The sequence below is a fragment of the Periplaneta americana genome, chromosome 3, assembly GCF_040183065.1.
Source record: "Periplaneta americana isolate PAMFEO1 chromosome 3, P.americana_PAMFEO1_priV1, whole genome shotgun sequence".
NCBI lineage: Eukaryota > Metazoa > Arthropoda > Insecta > Blattodea > Blattidae > Periplaneta > Periplaneta americana.
The window spans coordinates 153527817-153550168 of NC_091119.1; the positions used below are offsets into that span (position 1 = coordinate 153527817).

Here is a 22352-nt window from a genome sequence, read left to right on the forward strand (position 1 = left end):
ATTTGTTCTCGAGTAAAAGATCTTAAATGTTAAATGTTATGTTTTATTTAATGACGCTCGCAACTGCAGAGGTTATATCAGCGTCGCCGGATGTGCCGGAATTTTGTCCCGCAGGAGTTCTTTTACATGCCAGTAAATTTACTGACATGAGCCTGTCGCATTTAAGCACACTTAAATGCCATCGACCTGGCCCGGGATCGAACCCGCAACCTTGGGCATAGAAGGCCAGAGCTATACCAACTCGCCAACCAGGTCGACTAAAAGATCTTGCAAAGCAGAAAAATACATAAAAACTTGATCTATTTTGAGAAAAATTATTTTTTAAACAATTTTTTATTCATGCAAATTCACAGATACAAGGTATCACTTTTTAGCCATCGGTATGTCACCGTCCCCAGGGGAGGTATGCGACAGTCTAACCCAGTGGTCGTCAACTCGATGCCCTGTGACGTCATCTCAGGCAGCTCTGAAGCCGCTGCGCTCGTGTTTCGCTGCCGGGGGCACAGCGGAGGCTCGCGATGGTGGCTGCTTTCTCGTGGTAATAAATGTTTCTCATACTGATCAAATTAAACTTAAAGTAATGTGAATGCCTAATACTGGTATTTACATTTATGAAAGCAATTGGTTGATAAGTTAGGGATAAAATGAAAGCTGGATAAAACTAAATACTATACTGCATTTTAAATTTCTACTTTTTCTTTTCATTTTGTTAATGCATGACGATTAGTAAAAATATTTCCTGGCCTTCTGTGATGCTAATTTTACGAGATTTTTTAGCCTCTTTATTCCGTACGCATTGCTTATTATTATGCACTATGATCTGGGCAGTGCATGAACTGAGAAAATTTTGTAGATTGTAGTCACATGTGGTAGGATTTACTTATTTGCATTAAAGAAAACAATGTTTATATATGTATGTGTCTGTCGAAAGCTGCTGATGAAGCCTGAGAAATCTGACCAATGGAAAATGTGAGTAAAAATCACACATAATTTTTCCTGATTTTATACAGTACGTACATCACCTTCACTATCAGTCTGTCATTTCTAGCTGAAGCTAAGCAGGAGCACAATCTACATCCACAGTAGATGGGTCTATGATAGAGATAGGGAAAAATAACATAGGCCTAACAGTACTTTCGAAACAGTTCCGAGAAAATATCAGTTCCAGAAAAAGAACTATAGGTCGTAACACTCTGTTCCAAAATAACAGTAGGAGTTTCTGACACAATCTTTCTCATAGGAAATGGAGTACTGTGTAACGTACCGTCCAATACTCCAGATACTCTCTCAGAGACCATAACAGTTCCAGCCTAAATGTTCTCCTTAAGGTGCGTACACACATAGCGAACGAACAACGAACGAACGACAAAGGAATGCATTCGCTGATTGCAATCGGAACGTGTGTACGTTGCAGCAAAGGCAAACCAAACGATCGGTTTGCCTTCGGAAGTGATCCGTCGCTTGTCGGTACATCAAAGGAAGTTGGTATTCGTTGTGGACGCGATTTGCCACCAGTTTGTAGTTTGCAGCAGAACGCGGCGCTTAGTTTAATTTCCCTATCAGGATGTCGAAGCTCGAGTGGACAGAAGACGCCGTTATTAATCTTATTAATGTATATAGGGAATAGGAAGCGTTATGGAATCCCAAGCATCCTTTTTACCATAATAAATTAAGAAAACATGATGCTTGGGAAGCTATTGGGAAGATGTTCAGTTGCAAGGTAGGCGAGTCAAATACGTGCAAAATTTGAAAATTATTTTTGTTCATTTATTCTCAGTGGATACATATTTGTTGTTTATTGTAGGCAGAAGAAGTCAAAAAGAAAATTGAATCCCTACTTACGTCATTCCGGAGGGAAAGGCAGAAGTCTACGAAAAGATCTGGAATGGGGAGTGACGAAGTATATGAGTCGACTTGGTTCGCATACAAATATATGTCCTTCCTTTTGGAGAAATTCACGCCCAGGAAAACAATTGACACATTTGTAAGTATTACCAGTAAACGTATTTATTTATTAATGAGTTTTTGTAAGATTTATTTGCTAATTCTCCAGAGACACTACACCAAAGAACACGTGGTTCTAGTTTGCAGTCACAAATAGGCTATACTTTCAACATAAAAAGAGTTGATCTTTACTTCTATTGTTTTAAGTATTAAGCTTACTTATCATTAATTAAAACCACCTGTTTATCACTATATAAATCTCATAGAGCCAGTCAAGGAAAAGGAAATATACTTTTTCTTTTTTGGTGTAGCTTTTCTGGAGAATTTAGTTACAGTATATTAAAACCTATTTTAACTTGAAAGCAAAAAATCACACGTGAAAATGTTTCACATTGCTACATCTCTGCTATTTGATAACAGAGAGGATTATCATAAAAAATACCTCCTATAATAAATTTCTAAATTATAGACATCAGCTCAAAGAATTTTGAGTGACCACAAGGGTCCTGAATACAATAAACATGTACAATATAATGTGATGTGATACATTCAAATCGTTTCTTAATGCTTACAAACAATAATAAACAACACTGTAGGCCTAATCACTGTTATCACGCATGACGCGACTTAACATCATTTAGAATCAGCTGATAACCAATAATATTATAATCTTAATATTATTAATGGACTATAATGGAATTTATGTTGTCAGCAAACAGCTGGATACAAGAAGATTGATTAATATTATTAATGAAGCTTATGTATTGTATGAGTTGTGCAAAAAGTTTTTGAAACAGAAGTTAGTGAAGTAATAAAATTATTTTTATAGGTGTAATAATATTAGGATCTTACTTCTCGAGTGTTATATCAGCAACATTGGGAGGCTGCAACAGTAGAGATAAGGATCAACGATTTTTTTTTATGTTGAAGTATATTTGTGACTGCAAACCAAAACTACGTGTTTGTAGGGCCTATACATCTCACAGAAACCAATGAAGCAAAAGAAAGTTATGTCTTCTTTGGTGTAGTTTTTCTGAAGAATTACCGTATCGTATTTGGGAAAATTTTAGAACACGGATTGCACCTACCAAATTATGTCTTAAAATACTAAAAAGAGCAGATTTGTCTGCGTTTGTCGAATGTGCATCATTATATTTACGAAAAGGCACTTTTTAGTGCCAATAATTTATTTTGTGTGCACAAGGTTGGAATTTTGAAGTAAGAGGGAAAGGGTGCAATCCATGTTCTGGAGTTTATCTGAGGTGGGGGAGGTGGGATATGATGATAGAGCTTGGATTAATCTTGCACAGGATAGGGACCAATGGCAGGCTTATGTGAGGGCGACAATGAACCTCCAGGTTCCTTAAAAGCCATTAATAAGTAAGTAATCTTCTCCTGAACAAAGGTTGCCTATAAAGAATACTATACATACCAGTACATAAGTTAGTTACAATATTAAGAATTTGGGTATAAATGCAAAAATTATTTTGCAAAATTCAAAGAAACAACGTTGTTATACAAAGGATGGAACCAGACAATCAATCATTTCTGTTGTTTGACACAGTACATCTATTATAATGTGATGAGACATTCCATTTTGAATGCTACAGTCCTATTTTAGACATTCCGTCCCAATGTCTCCACCATTTTTGTTGGGATGCCTATTAGTCACATTTTATTGGAAAATGTAAATGTCCCATTTTGAGCTTCAGATATTCTGATCACATTATCCAATAAAATGTTGACCATTAGTGTAAGGAAAATAAAAGTGACTGAAGTCAATTTCAAACAAATCACTAGTTTGGATACTTTTATCTATAGGTTTCTAATAGGCATAAGCTAGATTTCATGCACGTATTTTCTGAATGGAATTTATTAGTACATACTGCTTGTGAACAAAATGAAGCCAATAATTTAGCAACAAAGGATGCCAACAAAGAAAACAGAGGTGGATGAGACAGTGAACTTACAGATAAACAGATTGCCTAAAACCATTTTATTTTTGTTCAGGAGGAAAAACACGTATTGCTGTCAAAATCTACAGCAATTTGAAGCTGTTGGTTTCAGGACAGTGCTTCATTCCTTGCAGTGGAATGTTCCAACATGTTACCAATTATTCTCCCAAGCACATATGTTTCAAAATTTTATCTAAATCTCTCATTGTTTCATATGTTTATGTATAATTATAATATATTCTTCGCCTAAAATTTCTTGGAAGACAAACATGCACTCCCTCTTGACACTATTTCAGTCGGAATGTTGTTTCCACAGTTTTGTCCTCAAAATCAACCCTACACTGTATGTATTTTTCACCAAAATGGAATTTAGTTAAAGATACACTCAATGAAATAATTCTAATGAGTGATTTCTATTGCTTGTGCTGTTTTGTGAAACATTTTACTGATATTATTAGATTGGTTACTGATATTACGAGAATTTTGGCAATAATTCTGATTTATTAGTTTTATGAAGCAGGCCCCTGAGGATGCAATACTAGGGAAACTGACCATTTCCCAAGTAATTCTTCCTGGACTTCTTGCATGTTACCGGTATGTTGGTAATTGGTAACAAGTGGGAGTAGGCTGCAGCAGTGCAATAGTATATATAGGAAAATATCAAGCTACTTTTATGTTCAAAGCAGGGCTTGAGGTGGGGCAAGGTGTGACAGGATGGCATCTCTGTTCCTTTTGAAATGGCTTAAAACCATCCTGTTACTTCTTAGCATTTCTTAGTATGTAATGCATATGTGACTCTATTTTAACGCATGCTACATAAACTACTGTAATATGTTTGTAGGTCTAAACTGTACATCACACAGCATATTTTCATAACTTATGTCTATGAATAAAAAGGGAGAAACCATCCCGGTTCTTTTGTTCATTCCACCTCAAGCACTGGTTCAAAGTATTTGTGGCTACAAACTAAAACCACGTGTTTATCACTATATATATCTTACAGAAACCAATGAAGCAAAAGAAAATTGTCTGATTTGATGTAGCTTTAATGACAAAATATCTAAGTAAAGATTAATTTTTGGTCTTACAGAATGTATCTGTTATGGTAACCGTTATACCATTTATTTCATTATTGGAATAGGCATACACAATATAAATACAAATAGAAATGTAATACATTTGCAAATATGTTGAATACAGAAGGTAATTCAATAAATAATAACAATAATAATACCAAAAAAACTTATTTCAGTAAAAGGAACTTGAAAAAAAAACACATACTAAAAATAACATAGTGACATAAATTGCAATACAACAAACTCTATTACGTGGCTAACGAGAAAGACGGGCTTCGGCACAAATCAAGTCACATGGTTATCATGGTCTAGTCATGACCACCGTGACAATCGCCTAATAAAAGTACATGTTCAAAGTTTTAAAAAACAAAGGAATTGCTATATTAAACTCATGTTAAACGTACATTTATATATAAACTTGTTCAATGTTGGCCTTGTTACAACTAAGAATGTGATGTCGCGCTGTAGCCTGTCTTTCTCATTAACCACATATCTATTACTACTATAAACAAGATACACAGATAGTTTTGCCTACGTTATATAATTCTCAATGTGGGTTATTTGGAAATTGAATGCACTGTATATGGGAAATCAGGCAAATATGGGCACTTTTAAGAGGTTAGGTACAGCTTACAGCAGTAAAATTTTAAAAAAATTCAACATTTTTTTTCTTCCATTACTGAATCTTGTACAATAATGAAAATTAGTATGTGTAAAACACTGTCCTTCTGCTATGTGAAAAACATATTTTTACGATTAAAAAAAACATTATTTATTTATTTATTTATTTATTTATTTTCAAAAATTCAGTTCACTGTGCAGTGATGAAGCATTTCCCACATAACTCAAAAACTATCCAACATTGTCATGAAATTTTTTGTGTGTATTTATGCATGTTGTATCTACAATATGATGCAAGATCATTTCTCTATCTTTGATAGATTGTCTGATAAAAAAAATCATTAAAAAATGGTCAAATATCAGTATTTCCTTCTAACAAAAAATGTAGTTGAAAGAGCATAATATTGTAAACATGAGTTTCAGCAATAAAATAAAAGAGAGAGAACATGAAAAAGTTATCAAGTTTATGAGTTATGAGGGAAATGCTTCATCACTGCACAGCGAACTACCACCATTACGAATTTTGAAAAAAAATATATATAATAATTTTTTTTAAATCTTAATTTTTTTTTCATATAGCAGAAGGACAGTGTTGTACACATACCAATTTTCATTATTGTACAAGATACAGTAATGGAGGAAAAAAATGTTGAATATTTCCAAAAATTTTACTGCTGTAAGCTGTACCTAACCCCTTAAGGTAATGCCCATGTCATCTAATTCTTCGTGAGTTAACAAAGCATCAAACAGTATATTTGTATAACAAACACTTTGACATTCTCTTAGGAATACTTTCGCTGCCATGGTACTTCTCCCAATTCTGTCGTAAAATAAGTAGCATACTCATCTCTGATCGACTGACTACTTACTGCCGACTTCCTTGGGACCCTCCTAAAGGGCAGGAATGATGTAAGTGCAGTATCATTCCTCCAGTTTCCTTCAGTAACATTTCCTGCAACTTCAGCATCCAATGCTCCATTAGGAGTGTAGAGATTCCTAGAAGAATCACTTCTACGCATAAAATTATGCAAATACAAGCAACACCGTACTACAGTGCATGCTTTTTCTGGCTGAAGTAACATTGGCTTGCGAAGAACTCTAAATATAGCAGAAAGAATTCCAAATGCATTCTCCACTACACGACGTGCTCTTGATAACCTGTAATTAAATATTCGCTCTTTGCTGCCATTTTCTTGTACACCTGGGAAAGGCTTCAACAAATTGTTCTGTAGAGGGAATGCATCATCTCCTATGAATACATATGGGACTTTCTCCATTCTGCCTGGGAGAAAGTCATCAGATGGAATTCCAAGTTCATTGTTCTGCAGTTTGCTGTAGAATGAAGTATTCCTTAAGACCCCACTGTCTGAAATTCTTCCTTGGCATCCAACATCAGCATAAATAAAGGAATAGTTAGCATCCACAATTCCCAACAAAACTATACTAAATGTCCCTTTATAGTTGAAAAACTCGGTGCCACTATTAATCGGTGATTGTAGAATGCAGTGTTTACCATCTAATGCTCCCAAACACTGTGGAAAATTCCAGTCTTCATTGTAGCGTTTTGATACTTCACGCCATTCTTCAGGACTAGACGGCATCTGAGGAAGAGAAAGACATCCATAAAGACATGACGTTTTTTGAAATTCTAACTACTATTATTTTTATACAGCTTGATTACACAACTTTTAACACTATATCACTTCGGAATATATAGTTTATATTGCTTTCACGTGTTCAAATACTAAGTTACGATAACCCACAGGCTGAAACTAGTCAACAAGTTACCCTAACCTAGTATTTAACAAAAAAAAAGCAATATAAACTATATATTCCGAAATTATTTTTATGTTTAGGAGTTATTAAAGGCATTTCTAAGGGGAAAAAATTGTAGTTGCGTTTTTAAATTTGGGAACTCGAAATGATACATAATAATTTTTTCTTAGGAGGTTTTAGGTCACGAGAACGAGGATGAAGGCCAGAATAACAATGTGCCTGATGAAACGTCGCGAGATTTTTTTGATGACCTGGATTCAGCCTCAACTCAAGTGCCTTGTACTACATCTGAGGGATTGACATCATTCTCAACTCCAGTGTGTTCCACTGCAAGTCCTCTTACATCTGGGGGGTTGAGGAAAAGGAAATCGAAAGAGGACACAAGAATATCAGAGGCCTATGCCATTTTACAAGCAACGGTAGCTAAGCAACAAGCTAAAGATACGAGCACCATCTTTGGAGACTTTGTTGCCACAAAACATCGCTCATACAGCGAAAGAACGCGATGCATTGTGGAACACATGATTGGTAACATTCTGTTCCAAGCAGATATGGGACAGTTTGAGCTAAGTACACAGGAACAAGTTAGCTCCAACGCCCATATTCTGCCGGAATACATTGACAACCCTGTAGAAACTGAATCTGGGAATGTAATTTATGTAATAAAATCTCAGGAATGATTAAGGCTAAAATTAGTAAAATCAGAGAAAATGAGATAGGCCTATGTTTCCCAGATAATTTACATTATGTATTTATTTAATTATTATTTTTTATATTATTGTTAATGTGTAGATTGATATTACATAACTGGCCACGCGATTATTTGAAAGATGATTTTATTTTATTGTACATTTTGTATCATAATGTCAGTTCTGTGATTCATGATTAACCTTCCTTAACAACATGAAAAATCCTACATTCTTTTATTTCAGTCCTATACTAAGTTTATATGACATAACTCTTTCAATATTAAGTCAATTGGTTGTATCTGTTGAGAAAGAAATAACGAAATAAGAACTGTAATAAATCCCACAAAAAGGACTGGTGTCACAGAATCGACAAAAGACAGACAGTTTTATTGCTTGTAGTAAGTGTCACAGAACTGATATTATCCATTAGGGACTGATGTAAATAATATTTGGAGCATTAAAGAAACAATTCTATGATTATCTTTTGCAATAAAATAATAAATGGCAGGGGCATGCTACAATTTTATCCTGTTAAAATATATTTCGTTTCACTTTTTAATTGCTAAATAACAATAAAAATGCTTTTGAAGATGTGGTCAGAGACACGTCACAGAACAGACATCTTCACACTCAGAGTTGCTGCTCAGGCATAATAATGGTTAGTTACAATTGTCCAAATTCATTTACAACATGGTTTTAATATTGTAATGTTTTGTAATGTATATCTTTCTTTGAAATATAACAGATGTGTTGATTTGTGTAATTAATATTCATCTTTCCTTTGTTCTTACTTACATGTTTCCCTTTTTGGCTTATTCAATTGAAGAGTACAGGAGAAAAACCTTGATACGTCACGTTTTACTATTTTTACAGGAAAGCAAATTAAAAGTTTCAAGACACATTAGGCCTGCAGTCTACTTTCTTTGGGTTATCATTCTTCCAATGTCTTTGGCTAATGAGGTTGTTATTCTGTGCAGTTAAACTACTATAATCTACACTACCTGAGCTATTACATGGACTTCTCTCGTTTTTCCCTGTGCTCTTCAATTGCTTTAAACAATTCACTCAGTTTAAAGTAGGGGTCGTCAGCACAGAGCACGCTGGGGCTAGCCTCTCTTACCTGCAGAAAACACAGTGCACTATAGTGCTCTCGTAGCTGCTAGCGGGTATGCTATCTCTCCCTGTTGCACGATGGTGCACACAGGACGGCACCGCATACCCATTGGACATTTCAGCGAGTGCTGACGACCACTGGTTTAAAGGATCCTCTACAATTTAGATGCATTACTTCTCTTGCAAAAATCATTATCATTCAATCGGCAGTTTTGTAAACACAAATTTGAAAAATAATGCGAAGTTATAAAATAAAACACGCGATTGCATAAGCAACATTTTCATTATTATTACTTATACTGTCTTGGGTTAAATTTCAGAACACGGATACCTTCCTTTCCCTCTTACTCCAAAGTTCCAACCTTGTGCACAGAAAATAAATTATTGGCACTGAAAAGTGCCTTTTCGTAAGCATGATGCGCATTCGACAAACACAGACAATTCTCTCTTTTTAGTATTTTAAGATAATTGTTGTCAGTGAGGTATCCGTATATTGAAACTTTCCCCTGTCTTGCAGTCTTACCTTAATAAAATCTTCCAGTTCCTCAATTATAGTTGTGCATACTTCCGGAACGATCCTGGTAATCAGCTGTTTAGACACTTTGAACAAATACATTAAGCTTGTGTATGAATCTCCTGTAGCGAGATATCTAAGTGTCAATGCCAGCCTTTCCTGTATTGGTATTGCTTCTCGCCAGCTTGTATCTTTCTTCGAAATTTTCGGCCCTATTTTGCATAGTAATATTTCGAAGTCAGTTGCTGAAATCCGACAGAAGTTGTGAAACTGTCCCGATTCTATTCCACGCAAATCATGAAGCAAGTCAGTGCCTCTATATTGTTTGCGACTTTCGTAGAGTGGCGTCTGCCACCATCGCCTTTTCTTTTTTAACTTTCTTTTCGTTAAACTGCCTATAACAACAACGGCTGCACTTGCTATGATTATATCTTCGTCCGCCATTATTCCGGATAATCAACGAACGTGAATGTTTTCTGATCATTTGCTGATGATTTGTACGTTGCTCCAAACTGCGAACGAACAACGAAGTTTCGCTTCATCATTCGTTCGTTGTTCGTTCGCTATGTGTGTACGCACCTTTAGGTGTACAGTAGTTTCTTCAGAATTGAATCTGTTGGAAGGAGAACGAAATATTTTACTACAATGAATTTGCAGGGCGCGTTTCAATATTAAATAATCAATCTGATTGGCGAATCAGCTTCGGTTACATTGTTTGCTATTAATATAGCAATAAGAATGAAAAGAAAATCAAATTGTGAGATTGTGCCTATTATTATTATTATTATTATTATTATTATTATTATTATTATTATAATTATTATTATTATTAGGCCTATTATTATTATTATTACTATTTCAAAGTCACTGTTTTACTATGAAAAAATGAAAAAAAATTACACAAATTTATATACCGCACTGTATTGTGTTATGAAATCTATATATTGTAAAATATCTGCCTTCTGAAGGATACACTGGAAGGAATGGTGAACGGGAGAAGAGTTTGGGGCAGAAGAAGATATCAGATGATAGATGACATTAAGATATTATATGGATCATATGCGGAGACTAAGAGGAAGGCAGAAAACAGAAAGACTGGAGAATGCTGGATTTGCAGTGAAATACCTGCCCTTGGGAAGAACGCTATGAATGAATGACTACGGTAACAACAGTGCAAATGTAGCCCAACTAATCTCAATGTTTATTACAAATAAATTGAGAAGCTTTAATAGAGACTAATATCACGTAGTAGTAACATCACTTATTTAACAGGAGGAATGATCAAATTATTGCGACGTTTTATGGTTTGTATAAATTACTGTTACACCTGACTGTAACAGCTGTCGTGGTTCGAATTGCATTGTGGTCTAAGATTTTTGAAAACGGAACTAGTTCCGAAACAATATAAAATTTTTGTGATTATTTCGTTATGTCAAACGCTTGCTGTTATTTCTGAACTGTTCTTTGAAACTAGTACTTTCTTGCAAACGAAACTCTTGGAAAAGTTCCAGAAAAAGAACGATTTTTCCCAACGCCAGGCTATGAAAATCTTGAAATCTGACATCATACGTTCAACTCTTGAAACTGTGAATGAAATTCCTAACGACTGTTGAGACATAGCCTACTACTTCTATTCAACATTGCAGCTAGCTTCTGCCAAGAGCCGCTACTGAACGGGAGATGGGGTTGTATAATGCCGAGCACGAGGTAATGCACGCTTGCCCCTCACGGAAGCAGTGCTGAGCGCCCAATGCCCGTTTTCAGTCGAGTTGACGATCACTGGTCTAACCAGTCCACGCAGATGATCCTAGAAGAAGCTTCATACCTTTTGAGAAAGACCTACAAAGTTATGAATTTATATGTAGAGAAAATTAGACTATTATTTTCGCCAATCTCTCAGTAGATTGAATGTCCGTCAATTTTTCTTCACTCTGTAGGTATAATAACAAACCTGATTTTTTTTTTTTTACAATATGAAGGATAATTTCTTAAATTCGAGGTCATATTATACGTAAAGATGTGAGAAACGTGAATCAGCACATTCATTATCATTTCGTAAGCTTCTCGACTTACTATTAATATTGTAGTAGCTCATTTCTTCGCGCAGTTTCGTCATAAGCGACACAGCTGATCATGAGCAACAACAGGTGAGCAATGCAAACCTTAATACACTGTAAATCGCACATGTAACAGCTGCGTATTTTACCAACGCAAAAAATTCGTATCTCAACGTATAGGGCCAACATTACTTTTCACGTTACTTTTCTCCGCTCGTATTGCTCAAAAAGTGGATCGTTACAATTACTAAGGAGAATTCCCTCTTATCATGTGCAAATAAGGTAAAATCAATCACATTATTTTAAAAATATTCAGTACACCAAATTGAACACTCTTGCTCCATGATTAATCATACACCTCCTTAAAAACCTCCTAAAACGGCAGCTCCTTAGGTTTGACAAATTAATTTCTTCTCTACATTTCATTTCTTTAAAACATAAAAATAACAACTGACAATCCAAAAACATTTTTGTTTCTAAAGACATTATTAAAACTCATGGATATCTCCTTAACGATACAGCCAGGTCACACGTGAATTGCACCTAGATTGTCAAGATTCGTCCAGTATCTAATCAGCTTTAACTGATACGAAATCATAAGTATAAAGATCGCTGTGAACATCTGTATTTACCACTTGAGTCTTATAGCCAGTAAGTGAATTTTGTATGTTATTTGAGAGTCTTAAATCCTGAAGTTTATTCCAGTTCTCTCTTATGAACTGTTATTTTTATCACAGAATTGCTGTAATAATTCAAGATTACTCCCTTTATCTACAGTCATTACTAGGCCTACATATTTTCCTAAGTAGGTAGCTGTGTATAGAGGTAATACTATTCTATAAACAGTAACATGAGCTGCTGCCAGGAAGTCAAAAGGAGGATAGCAATGGCAAAAGAAACTTTTAATAGAAAAAGGAGCATCTTCTGCGGACCTCTGAAAAAAAAAGAAGTAAGGAAGTGCTTTGTGTGGAGTGTGAAGAGAAGCGACTAGAAACACTTGAAATGTGGATATGGAGAAGAATGGAGCATGTGAAATGGACAGACAGAATAAGAAACGAAGCTGATTCCTTTTAGTCCCCGTATATAATCATATATCTTAATGTCGTCTATCATCTGATTTCTTCTTCTATCCCGAACTTTTATCTCGTTCACTATTCCTTCCAATGCATGCTTCAGTAGGCAGTTTCTTCTCAGCCAGTGACCCAACCAATTCATTAGTAGTATTAAAATCCCCTGTGCACGAAAACTTGCGAAGGTTTCCACAGTGAAGGACAACGACTTATATCCAACGTAATTGACTGTGCAATTAAGTAATACAGTCAATATATGTGTTTCTCCTAAGTCGTGAGCTACAGAGAGGGGAGAAAAATGTAGCCTACGGGAATGTCAGTTGCTTTGCCAAAGTGATGCGGAAAGAAACGAATATTAAATATGAAATTGGACTAAAATTTCCCATCAGGATAACGGGGAAGTATCGACCTAGAACATTTAACGAAAAAGTGTTACACGTACTATCGACGATTTTGATATGGCTGTGATTAGTGGATTGAGCAAAAATTATAGGTCATTAAAAAATCGGAATACGCTGTATCGGAGACACGCCGCAAGTTTAACGCGTGGATTCGTCTCTCGGGATGGGATGTTTAATGTAAGAGATTCGTTGCTTCTACGTCCGTTCCCATTTGCATTACATATGTCTCAACATTGTGAATTTTTCTATTCACTCAAATTCACTCAGATTTTTTCCATTTTAACTTGTGATTGCTGATTGTTGCTCAATTGAGATTATATCCTGGTTCATTACTTATATCCGAAATTGCTGCGAACGTTCTATCGCTTCGCATTCTCGAGCTACATTGCCTTGGCTGCCATGAGATCCGCCAATTCATGCCTCAAATTCTCTCCTCCCGCGTATCGCTAGATGACGTCACCTGCTTCAACTCAAGGTCATGTTGATCCTTTGTCGATAGTCGTTTACTTCCTTGGAATATTATGTTACAATTTATAAATTGTAAGCGCGATAGAACTCGCCTGAAAATGTGTCGGACGAATTTCTGAGATGGTACCTTAGTACTGGACCGAACTTACAGGCGTATTCGCGTCAAAAATTTGCATAAATGTAGAAAACTATTGCCTATCAATAAATAAGCAAATTAATTACAAGTCTGTAATTCATTCATTACGAAAAACTCTGCATAAAGTATAGGTTAATAAAAACTTGGCAGAAATTTTCACAGTAGAACGAATACAGTTCGTTTTACATGTTACGCAATAACTCTGTTCCTTTTAGGCCTATCAAGTTGTGAATGAATTGCTACTTTGGTCCATTATCTTAAATTATTACTTTTTTGTACTAGTCAAGTTGTAACAAAAGTGAGTATCACGATGACTTGTACTTTCTCATTAAAGCAATAACTGGTTAAACATGTCTGTCAAAAATGCAATTCTTGTATCACGTTGGGAATTACGCCACTTTCCCGAACTATCATTTAACTGAACTGCCTCAAGTTCGAATAATAGTCAGTGTCATGGAAGAGTAGCGGAAGCAGCTGTGTTTCGTATAGTTCGGTCCGCCATATAAAAGATGAGATTCAGAAGATGGAGTCGGGTTGGTCCGTGTCATTTTCAACACCGCACGAAGAAAGATCTAAAAAAAAAGGCATGGAAGGCCATAGGCGTACAGTAAATGATTTTCATATAAGGAAAGAGCAGAGGCATGGATGAATTACATGTAGGGCTCTGAGTTCTGCATTCACGACTGGCCTATGCCTGTGTTCATTACACAACGGAGTGTGCCATGAAAATTATAGCTCTCCTTGGCAACGTTTTGTTCTTATTTGATTGGTATCTTTCACACTAGAAATAAAACTGTCTCTGAGTTCGATTTACTTATTATATTGTACTCTCACTACAATATTGGTGACCCGACGTATATTCATCCATGGCAGAGGACTTACTTACTTACAAATGGCTTTTAAGGAATCCGGAGGTTCATTGCCGCCCTCACATAAGCCCGCCATCGGTCCCTATTCTGAGCAAGATGAATCCAGTTTCTATCATCATATCCCACCTCCCTCAAATCCATTTTAATATTATCCCCCCATCTACGTCTTGATTTCCCCAAAGATAAAGAGCAGAGGCCACTAAAAACAATCATGCCAAATTAAAACGTTAAATTAATTTCAAATTAAGTGTAAATACCCTTGTAAAAATGCGGTCTGTATGCAATCCAGACAAAGAAAGCGTGTGTTTTTTTAGGGTTTATATGCCTAGTAAATGAATTAAGTTATGCAGATCTATGCCAGTGGCGGCTCGTGCCGGATAAATTAGGTGAAGGTCAATAGAATTCTAGGTAATTTCCTGGAATCGTTATATAGCCGTGACGTCGTGAATGCTTTTGTAACCTATACGATGGTCATATTGAATTAATGTAATATATTCACGATTTTCTTAAGTTTTATGAAAAGCACAGCATATAAAATAAACAAATTTTCAACATTTTCGGAAGCTACGTCCCCTTAATCCCGAAGAATTCACTGTCCCAGCAAAACTTCCGCACAATACATACCACAACATAATAAAACAACCACAAGTCCACATGACATAAAAAAAAAACAAAATCTAACACATTTTATACAACACATCAAATTAAAAGAGTACACAAGAAATAGGACCCATAACAAAATTCAAAATCACAATCATAATCGTAAACTGTATTAATATTTTAAATCAACTTCGGAACATGCAACTTCCGATATAAGCTTACCTATCCAGTAAAATCAGTAGCTACGATTAAATCAAAGCAGTATTCTGTTGAACAGAAAACTTACACTTGAATGGAAAAGAAAGGGGCACTAGTAATTTCATCTCTTACAAGTTCATTGATGCATTGAGAAATACAATCAATTATTTCATTTTGAATCGTTTTAGATTTCCCAGAAAGAACAGGCCTAATTTTTTCATAGTGATTTATAATTTTCATAGGGCCAATGAAATGAGAGCCAATAATTCTTTGAAATTCCCCCTGTTCTGTGACGAAATACTCTCATCATGACCGCGAAAAGCCAACTCCTGCTTGCTTAAAAACAATACCGTATCGATTGCGGTGTACATTACCAGTCTATTTAAACATACGTTTTCATTGAATTGACTTACGTATAACCTATAACTTTCCTTTAGTGCATCCGCAATGGTGTTCATGTTCTTCTGCAGGGCCTTTAATTGCAAAATACATTTAATGTGTTCAGCTGAATCTGCATGGCTGTAAAGACCGCGATTGACATTTCTGAAATCGCAAAATCCAGTTGAATTCCAAGCGGGTTTCTCGTTCTCCAGAAGAAGACAAGGCCAACAATATAACTTCTCGTTTTAGTGACTCCCACATAACCAGTTGCAATCGGCATACCACGAATCTTGAAACTGAATATTGTATGACCGACCACTACTTTTCACTTTTTTCATAGTTATATTAATGTGACTTGTTGTTCTGCGGTATTTTAAAATATCTTGCTTATCTTCTGCACACCAACGAGAGAACGGTGTCTCCAAAAGATTACACACTTAATCGTTTAACGGATTCATGTTTTCATCGCATTAATACACGTAGTAACACCTTCACACTTCGCTGCACTTATCACAACAAAGAATACGTAAAGCGAAATCGTTGGTCAGCGCGGGTCAAATGTACAACGTAGTTTCAAATGTTATGCCAACTGTCTTTATTACAGGGTACTCAAATTATTTCAAAATCCATACAAAACATAATATTCAAGAGATGCTAACGTTAAAAAATACCAAAATATATACGTTATATGCTAAATTTAAACAATATTTAACTTCTTTACAGAATATTTTATGTTTTCTTATTTAGTTGCAAAATATTATAGTTTGCCACCCTGATCCAATGTTTGGACGAGAGAGAGATTCTGTCTTTCAAGAATAGAGAAAGGACCGGTAATTCATAGTAAGCAACTCGTTGTCATGGCAACCGGGTGTGTTTACTGAAGGCCAAAAGGAAAGTCTCATTCGGACCTTCAGCTGGTCTGCTAGCCACGTGGCCTGGCTGGTGAGGGGTTCATGTGAAGTGCTGCAGTGAACGTTAACTGAGCGGATTAAGCCGAACAAGATATTAAAAAATAGAGCAAAATATGGTTTAGTGAAGGATTCATTTTATTCTAATTTATTGATAAAATATATTTTATTAAAGCACGAAAAAAGGGGTGAAGGTGGCCTTCATGTACTTCACTTGAATAACCGCCACTGTCTATGCAGCGAGTTTTTGTAGTAAAGTTGTGTAAAAAGTGGAAGAAAATATTTGACATGTAATTTCGAATATTTCGCAAAAAGAGATAGGCAGATTATTTCAGACCAGTATTCGGATATATCAAAAATGTATTGCATGAGGAGGACGATTTTAAAACATCTCTTGTGACACAGGTAAGATGCACTTGTATTCATTCTTAAGTTGTTTGTAAACATGTTTCCCGTTAACCAGGCGTTAGAAACTAAAGTTACTATCGTAGAAACGAACAATTTCGCGTAACTGTGCGAGACATACAACAGAAAATTCTGCTGAGCTTGCGGTGTGAGGGAAGCGTCGTTATAAGCATACATAAAAAATTTGAGACGGTGTCGGGTGGAGTTTCCGGGTAGCTCAGTTGATAGAGCGCTGGTACGTTCAACCAGAGGTCCCGGGATCGATACCCGGCCCCGGAACAATTTTTCCCTTGAAATTATTCAAATCTGCTTTACAGGGAGCTTTACCTGAAAGACTAGATTTGCATAATATATACGTCACTGTGTACGTTAACAGAAAACCACAATTCCAAGTCACACAGAGTGTGTGCACTCGATGTGGGTCTCTGGCGTTTCGTCAGCCCACGCGAGTTGTGTGGATACGAAGGGAAAAGTTGAGACGGTGTCGGGTGGAGTTCCCGGGTAGCTCAGTTGGTAGAGCGCTGGTACGTTCAACTTGAGGTCCCGGGATCGATACCCGGCCCCGGAACAATTTTTCCCTTGAAATTATTCAAATTATTCAAGCATACATACAGTTTGTATTATGTAGCTAATCGGCGATGCATCCAATGGAGGGTCAAAAGAACTAGCCACCCTACCCCATTATCTCCTAGCCTAGTTGCCTCATAAGCGGTGTCTTGTTGGTATCACTTGTGAGGTTCAGACCTGTCTTCAGACAGTTGACTAAACAACAACAGTTTGTAGTAGTGGACAGGTGAGACCAATGAAAGTCCGCATTAGAAACAGTGAACGCATAAAAAACTAGTTGAAATTTACTGTAGGAAATTATAAACAGAGAATTAAAAATAATATTTTTTTAAATACTATTAAATAATTGAATGGCTTTATCCCAGAACAGTTAAGTACACAAAAATGAAAAAATGACTTTTTGCTCTATTCCTAGTATTCTTTGCAATCGTCAGAGATCTGCTGCATATTTTCTCTCGAAACTCACTTCCATGAAGTAAATATCGAGGCAGATATATGACGATTTCATGAAAAGCAAGTTAATTCCATAGCTCGATTTCCATCAAATCGGAGTTATGACGTGACTCCTTATGTAACAACTAGATGGCAGCATAGTAAACCTGACAAAAGTTGTTACCGTCAAAACCTATAACGCCGAGCAATCTGGGTATATATGATCTACGAACAATGTAAGGTATGAATTTACAAACACAAACATGTTTCGTACTGTTCCTGGGATTTTGGTCAATAAAAAGCATTAGGCCTACACAGAATTTATATTAATTTATTTCTTTAGAAATGGTCCTATTTAAAAATTAGATTTGAACTGAGGATTTAATATTTTACCTACGCTAAAAACACATATTTGTGGGCAACAATGAGATACCACCAGGAACATACAGCATAAATCGAAACAGTATCCACAGTTTTTCGTCCTTCCTGTGAAATTACTGAAAACGGACTTAACTCATTTTGAGAGAAAGCTCTTCAATTCTCATAAGTGCAATGGCAAAACAGATACGAATAGAAAGCAACGAACATAAGTGGAGACGAAGCAAACCGTTGCTATAATCTACATCAGCCGTGGCGAGAACGTGACTCGCGAGACATTGTGGCTCGCAGTGATAGCTGTGCATTTCGCTTGTTCTAACCTCCGCTAACCCCCACCCTCTCACTCACTGGAGTCAAACTCCGTTCCATTTGTATTTGTCTCTGACCTGCGAGTGGCATATGTCTCTCTCGAAACCATGTACGAAAGTTCCAAGTAGGATGGGAGGACGCATTTTTTTGCTGTCAGTATGATGAGAATATTAAATGTATGATTTGTTCACAAGTATTACGAGGAAAACGGTTGTATAACATAAAACGGCATTATACTACATGTTACTGATGAAACATTAAAAAGTTAAGTGTTATTGTTGTTATCATTATCATCATCATCATCTCTGTACGTCGACCCTTTCTCAGCAGATGTACGAATAATGAGGTTAGATCTTCAATTTGAACTCACTGATTTACTATTTGATGTCAAATGAAAGCTAGATTTAAGGATTTGACAAATGTTGAACTTTCAAATCTTTGCCAAAAAATAAATATCCGAAGCTTCGTTCTTTCGCTTGCTCTGTTGAAGCCATATTCGCTACAACTTACGTTTGTGAAAAATTATTTTCAACAATTAAAATAGTAAAAACCAAATTTAGGTCACGACTGACAGAAAAATACCTTCGTGATCAACTACGACTGGCAGTAAGTGACATAATTCCTGATTTTGAAACTTTTTCGCAGAGACATTCTGAAGACAGTTAATTTTAGGTTGTGATATTGTTCATTTAATGTTCATTTCTTTCTTCGTTACACGTACTAAACGTTAGTTTGTAACCTTGTACTGTATAAAATTATATTTAAGTGCTTGACGTAAGGAAAATGAAAATCCGTTAATAAGTCAGACAGTTGCTTCACTTCCCATTCGGGTGTCCGCCTCCCTCCATAGGTGCTATGCACGTTGCAGGTTACACAGTGGCTCGGCGCACGATTACATTTTCGCCACCGCTGATCTACATGAATGACAAAGATGACAAGTCTTCTCTGTTTCAGGGCGCAGAAAAAAAAATTGCAGACTACATTAATTTTGATACAATCACATTTATAAACTACACTTACATTAATGCTTCGCAGATGTAGGTATAATGCATGGTTTATATCCACAGGAAATTCAATCCCAGTTATTGGCATAACCCGGGGACTAGACCATTGAATGCTCTCACTCTGGGACAAGTCATTGACTTGGCTGTGGAGAAATGGGGAGACAAAGAAGCCGTGGTGTCCTTATACCAGGGACAACGCATCACCTTCAGGGAGGCTCGAGACAAGGTAATAGATGAACCGTTCAGAGTAGAAGTGGTGTAAGTAAAAAATGGGTAATGAGGGTTAAAGTAAACATTCTGTAAAATACAGCGCAAAGTAGCAATTAATATTCAATTTATTTAAACTATTAGTAGTCAGTGTATAGCACGAATGAATTTAAAATAACGTTTTAATGTCAGAATTAATTTTGTCTCACTAAACCAAAGAAAAAATGAGCAACAATTAATTACGAAAAATAATATGAAGCATGCAATATTTCTTATAACATGCAACTTTTATATAAATTAATGTTAGATTAAATACTATTCAACATTTCTTAAGTGTCTCGTATATTATTCCACATTAGTACCTCACGTTTTAAACAATAATCCGATTCCCGCTATATTAATATATTTGTATTTGTGGTCGTAATTCCACGCAGCTCCACTAGATGTCAGGTCCGCGATATTTCGAACTCACGTCAATGCTGCTAGTATACAGCTGTCCGCTATTATTATAGTAAGATATTTGCTTATAGCAACCGAAGTAGGCTACCAACTCGCGAAACAAAAACGCTACAAACTTACGCACCAACCCAATATATAGGGACGAGGGAATAGTAGCGTATTTTTGGCCACAAAAATATGGAAAGGGATATTGCAATGGAAACTCTTGGCGTCTTCAAATTAATATCTGAACACACAAGTTAGTTGTTGTTTTAATTCCACTATAATGGAAAGCATAATATTTACTCTATCAGTAAAGACAAGTTTTAACTAGACTTTTATTAATTAATACTAGTGCAAATTAAGAAATTTTGAGCAACAATATAAGGAAAACAGACAAAGAGACACCGACTGTCGCGAACAATGTTTCGACACATCTAATAATCCGCTCAAAATATAAAAAATCACTTCATGTAACTATGTGTCCGAAATTACGTTATACTTTCAGGCGGATCATGTAGCAGCGGGCTTATTGCAGCTGGGACTCAACCCTGGAGACCGGCTGGCTATCTGGGGTCCGAATTCCATTGAATGGTACATCTGCAGACTGGCCGCAGCTAGAGGGGGATTCATAGCGGTGAGAGCTTATGCTACTTTCACTAACAATACCGGTACTGCAAGCTCTTCTTCTTCTTCTTCTTCTTCTTCTTCTTCTTCTTCAGTTCCTTCTGCTGCTAAGCGTCGGGTTCGCCTCTCTCCGTCCATTTCATCCATTTTTCCCGGTCTCTACACATTCTCTTCATCTCTACCATTGTTTTTCCTTTCTGTTGGCCTATTCTTTCTATTGTATCCTCCCATTTAATCCTTCGTCTTCCTCTTCTCTTTCTTCCTTCCACTCTCATTTCCATCACCTGTTTATCCTTCCTTTCTTCTCCCATACGATATACATGCCTAAATCATTTCAACTGCCTTTCATTAATCACCTCTGTTAATGCTTTTCTCAGTTTAACTTCTTCTCTTATCCTGTCATTCCTTATCCTATCTCTTCTGGTCTTTCCTACAGTTCTTCTAAGATATTTCATTTTCACTGCTGTTAATTTACTTCGATGTTTATCTAAGAGTGGTAAGCTTTCGGTACTATATTGTATTATAGGTTTAATTATTGAATTATACAGGGACATCATTTTATTTTTACTAACATTTTTAATATTAACCTGTCTATACCTTTAGAGAACCGGAAACACCGCTTGCTCCCCCCTCCAAGACTGGAGTTCGATGATACTGGCGTAAAACACAAATCACTCTACTAGGTATAGGATGGAAGAAAAGTAGTTCATCCATTTACGTAAACTAGGAAATATCGCGATTTTGAGTTTGATAATTTTCATTAGGTTTTTCTTTAATCAAAGTACAGTACTGTATTAAGAATAAGTGTTTTTACTCACGAATTGAGTTATCCATGCGAACGTATTCATTATGCAGTGTATATTATACTGTCTACAGCACATTAGCGTACAATATAGAGAATGAAGTTAAATTGAAAAATAATCATAATATGAATATTTAAACACAATTTTGAAAATGGTGGCCGTTCATTTCGATACAGGCTTCAGTTCTTTTGTGCATATTATCGCACTATAGACTATTGCATCTAATTCCAATTGCCAGTTTCGTCTTTCGTACTAGTAACTCATGTTGAAATAATTCTGTACCTACTCTACGTACTGTAAATTCAATCTTCACTTCTGCCCGACCCGAAAATATAAAATTACTCAGACATGCTATCTACTGTCCGTCCAAGTGGTTATGTCGCAGGATTGTAGAAAGGGAGGAAAT

General features: G+C 36.1%; 2 protein-coding genes across 2 annotated transcripts in view; both read left to right on the top strand.

Annotated features, from left to right (window-relative positions):
• Positions 1–1419: 1419 nt before the first annotated feature.
• Positions 1420–8828, top strand: LOC138696678 (uncharacterized). Its single transcript, XM_069821963.1, has 3 exons — positions 1420–1720; positions 1805–1984; positions 7543–8828. The coding sequence occupies exons 1-3, from the start codon at positions 1706–1708 to the stop codon at positions 8050–8052; spliced, it is 705 nt and encodes a 234-aa protein (XP_069678064.1). The 5' UTR covers positions 1420–1705; the 3' UTR covers positions 8053–8828.
• Positions 8829–11763: 2935 nt separating this feature from the next.
• The window catches only part of LOC138696681 (medium-chain acyl-CoA ligase ACSF2, mitochondrial-like), a 37490-nt gene continuing 26901 nt past the window's right edge, over positions 11764–22352 (top strand). Inside the window, exons 1-3 of the mRNA XM_069821966.1 lie at positions 11764–11835; positions 19935–20097; positions 21025–21153. Of these exons, the coding sequence (XP_069678067.1) occupies positions 11822–11835; positions 19935–20097; positions 21025–21153 (306 nt within the window). The 5' untranslated portion in view covers positions 11764–11821. The remainder of the gene's footprint in view (positions 11836–19934; positions 20098–21024; positions 21154–22352) is intronic.

Bases quoted from the DNA above. Each gene is read 5' to 3' on its own strand.
- LOC138696678 (XM_069821963.1), top strand. The intron at 1,985-7,542 runs GTAAGTATTACC...ATTTTTTCTTAG, and splicing joins GGAAAACAATTGACACATTT to GAGGTTTTAGGTCACGAGAA.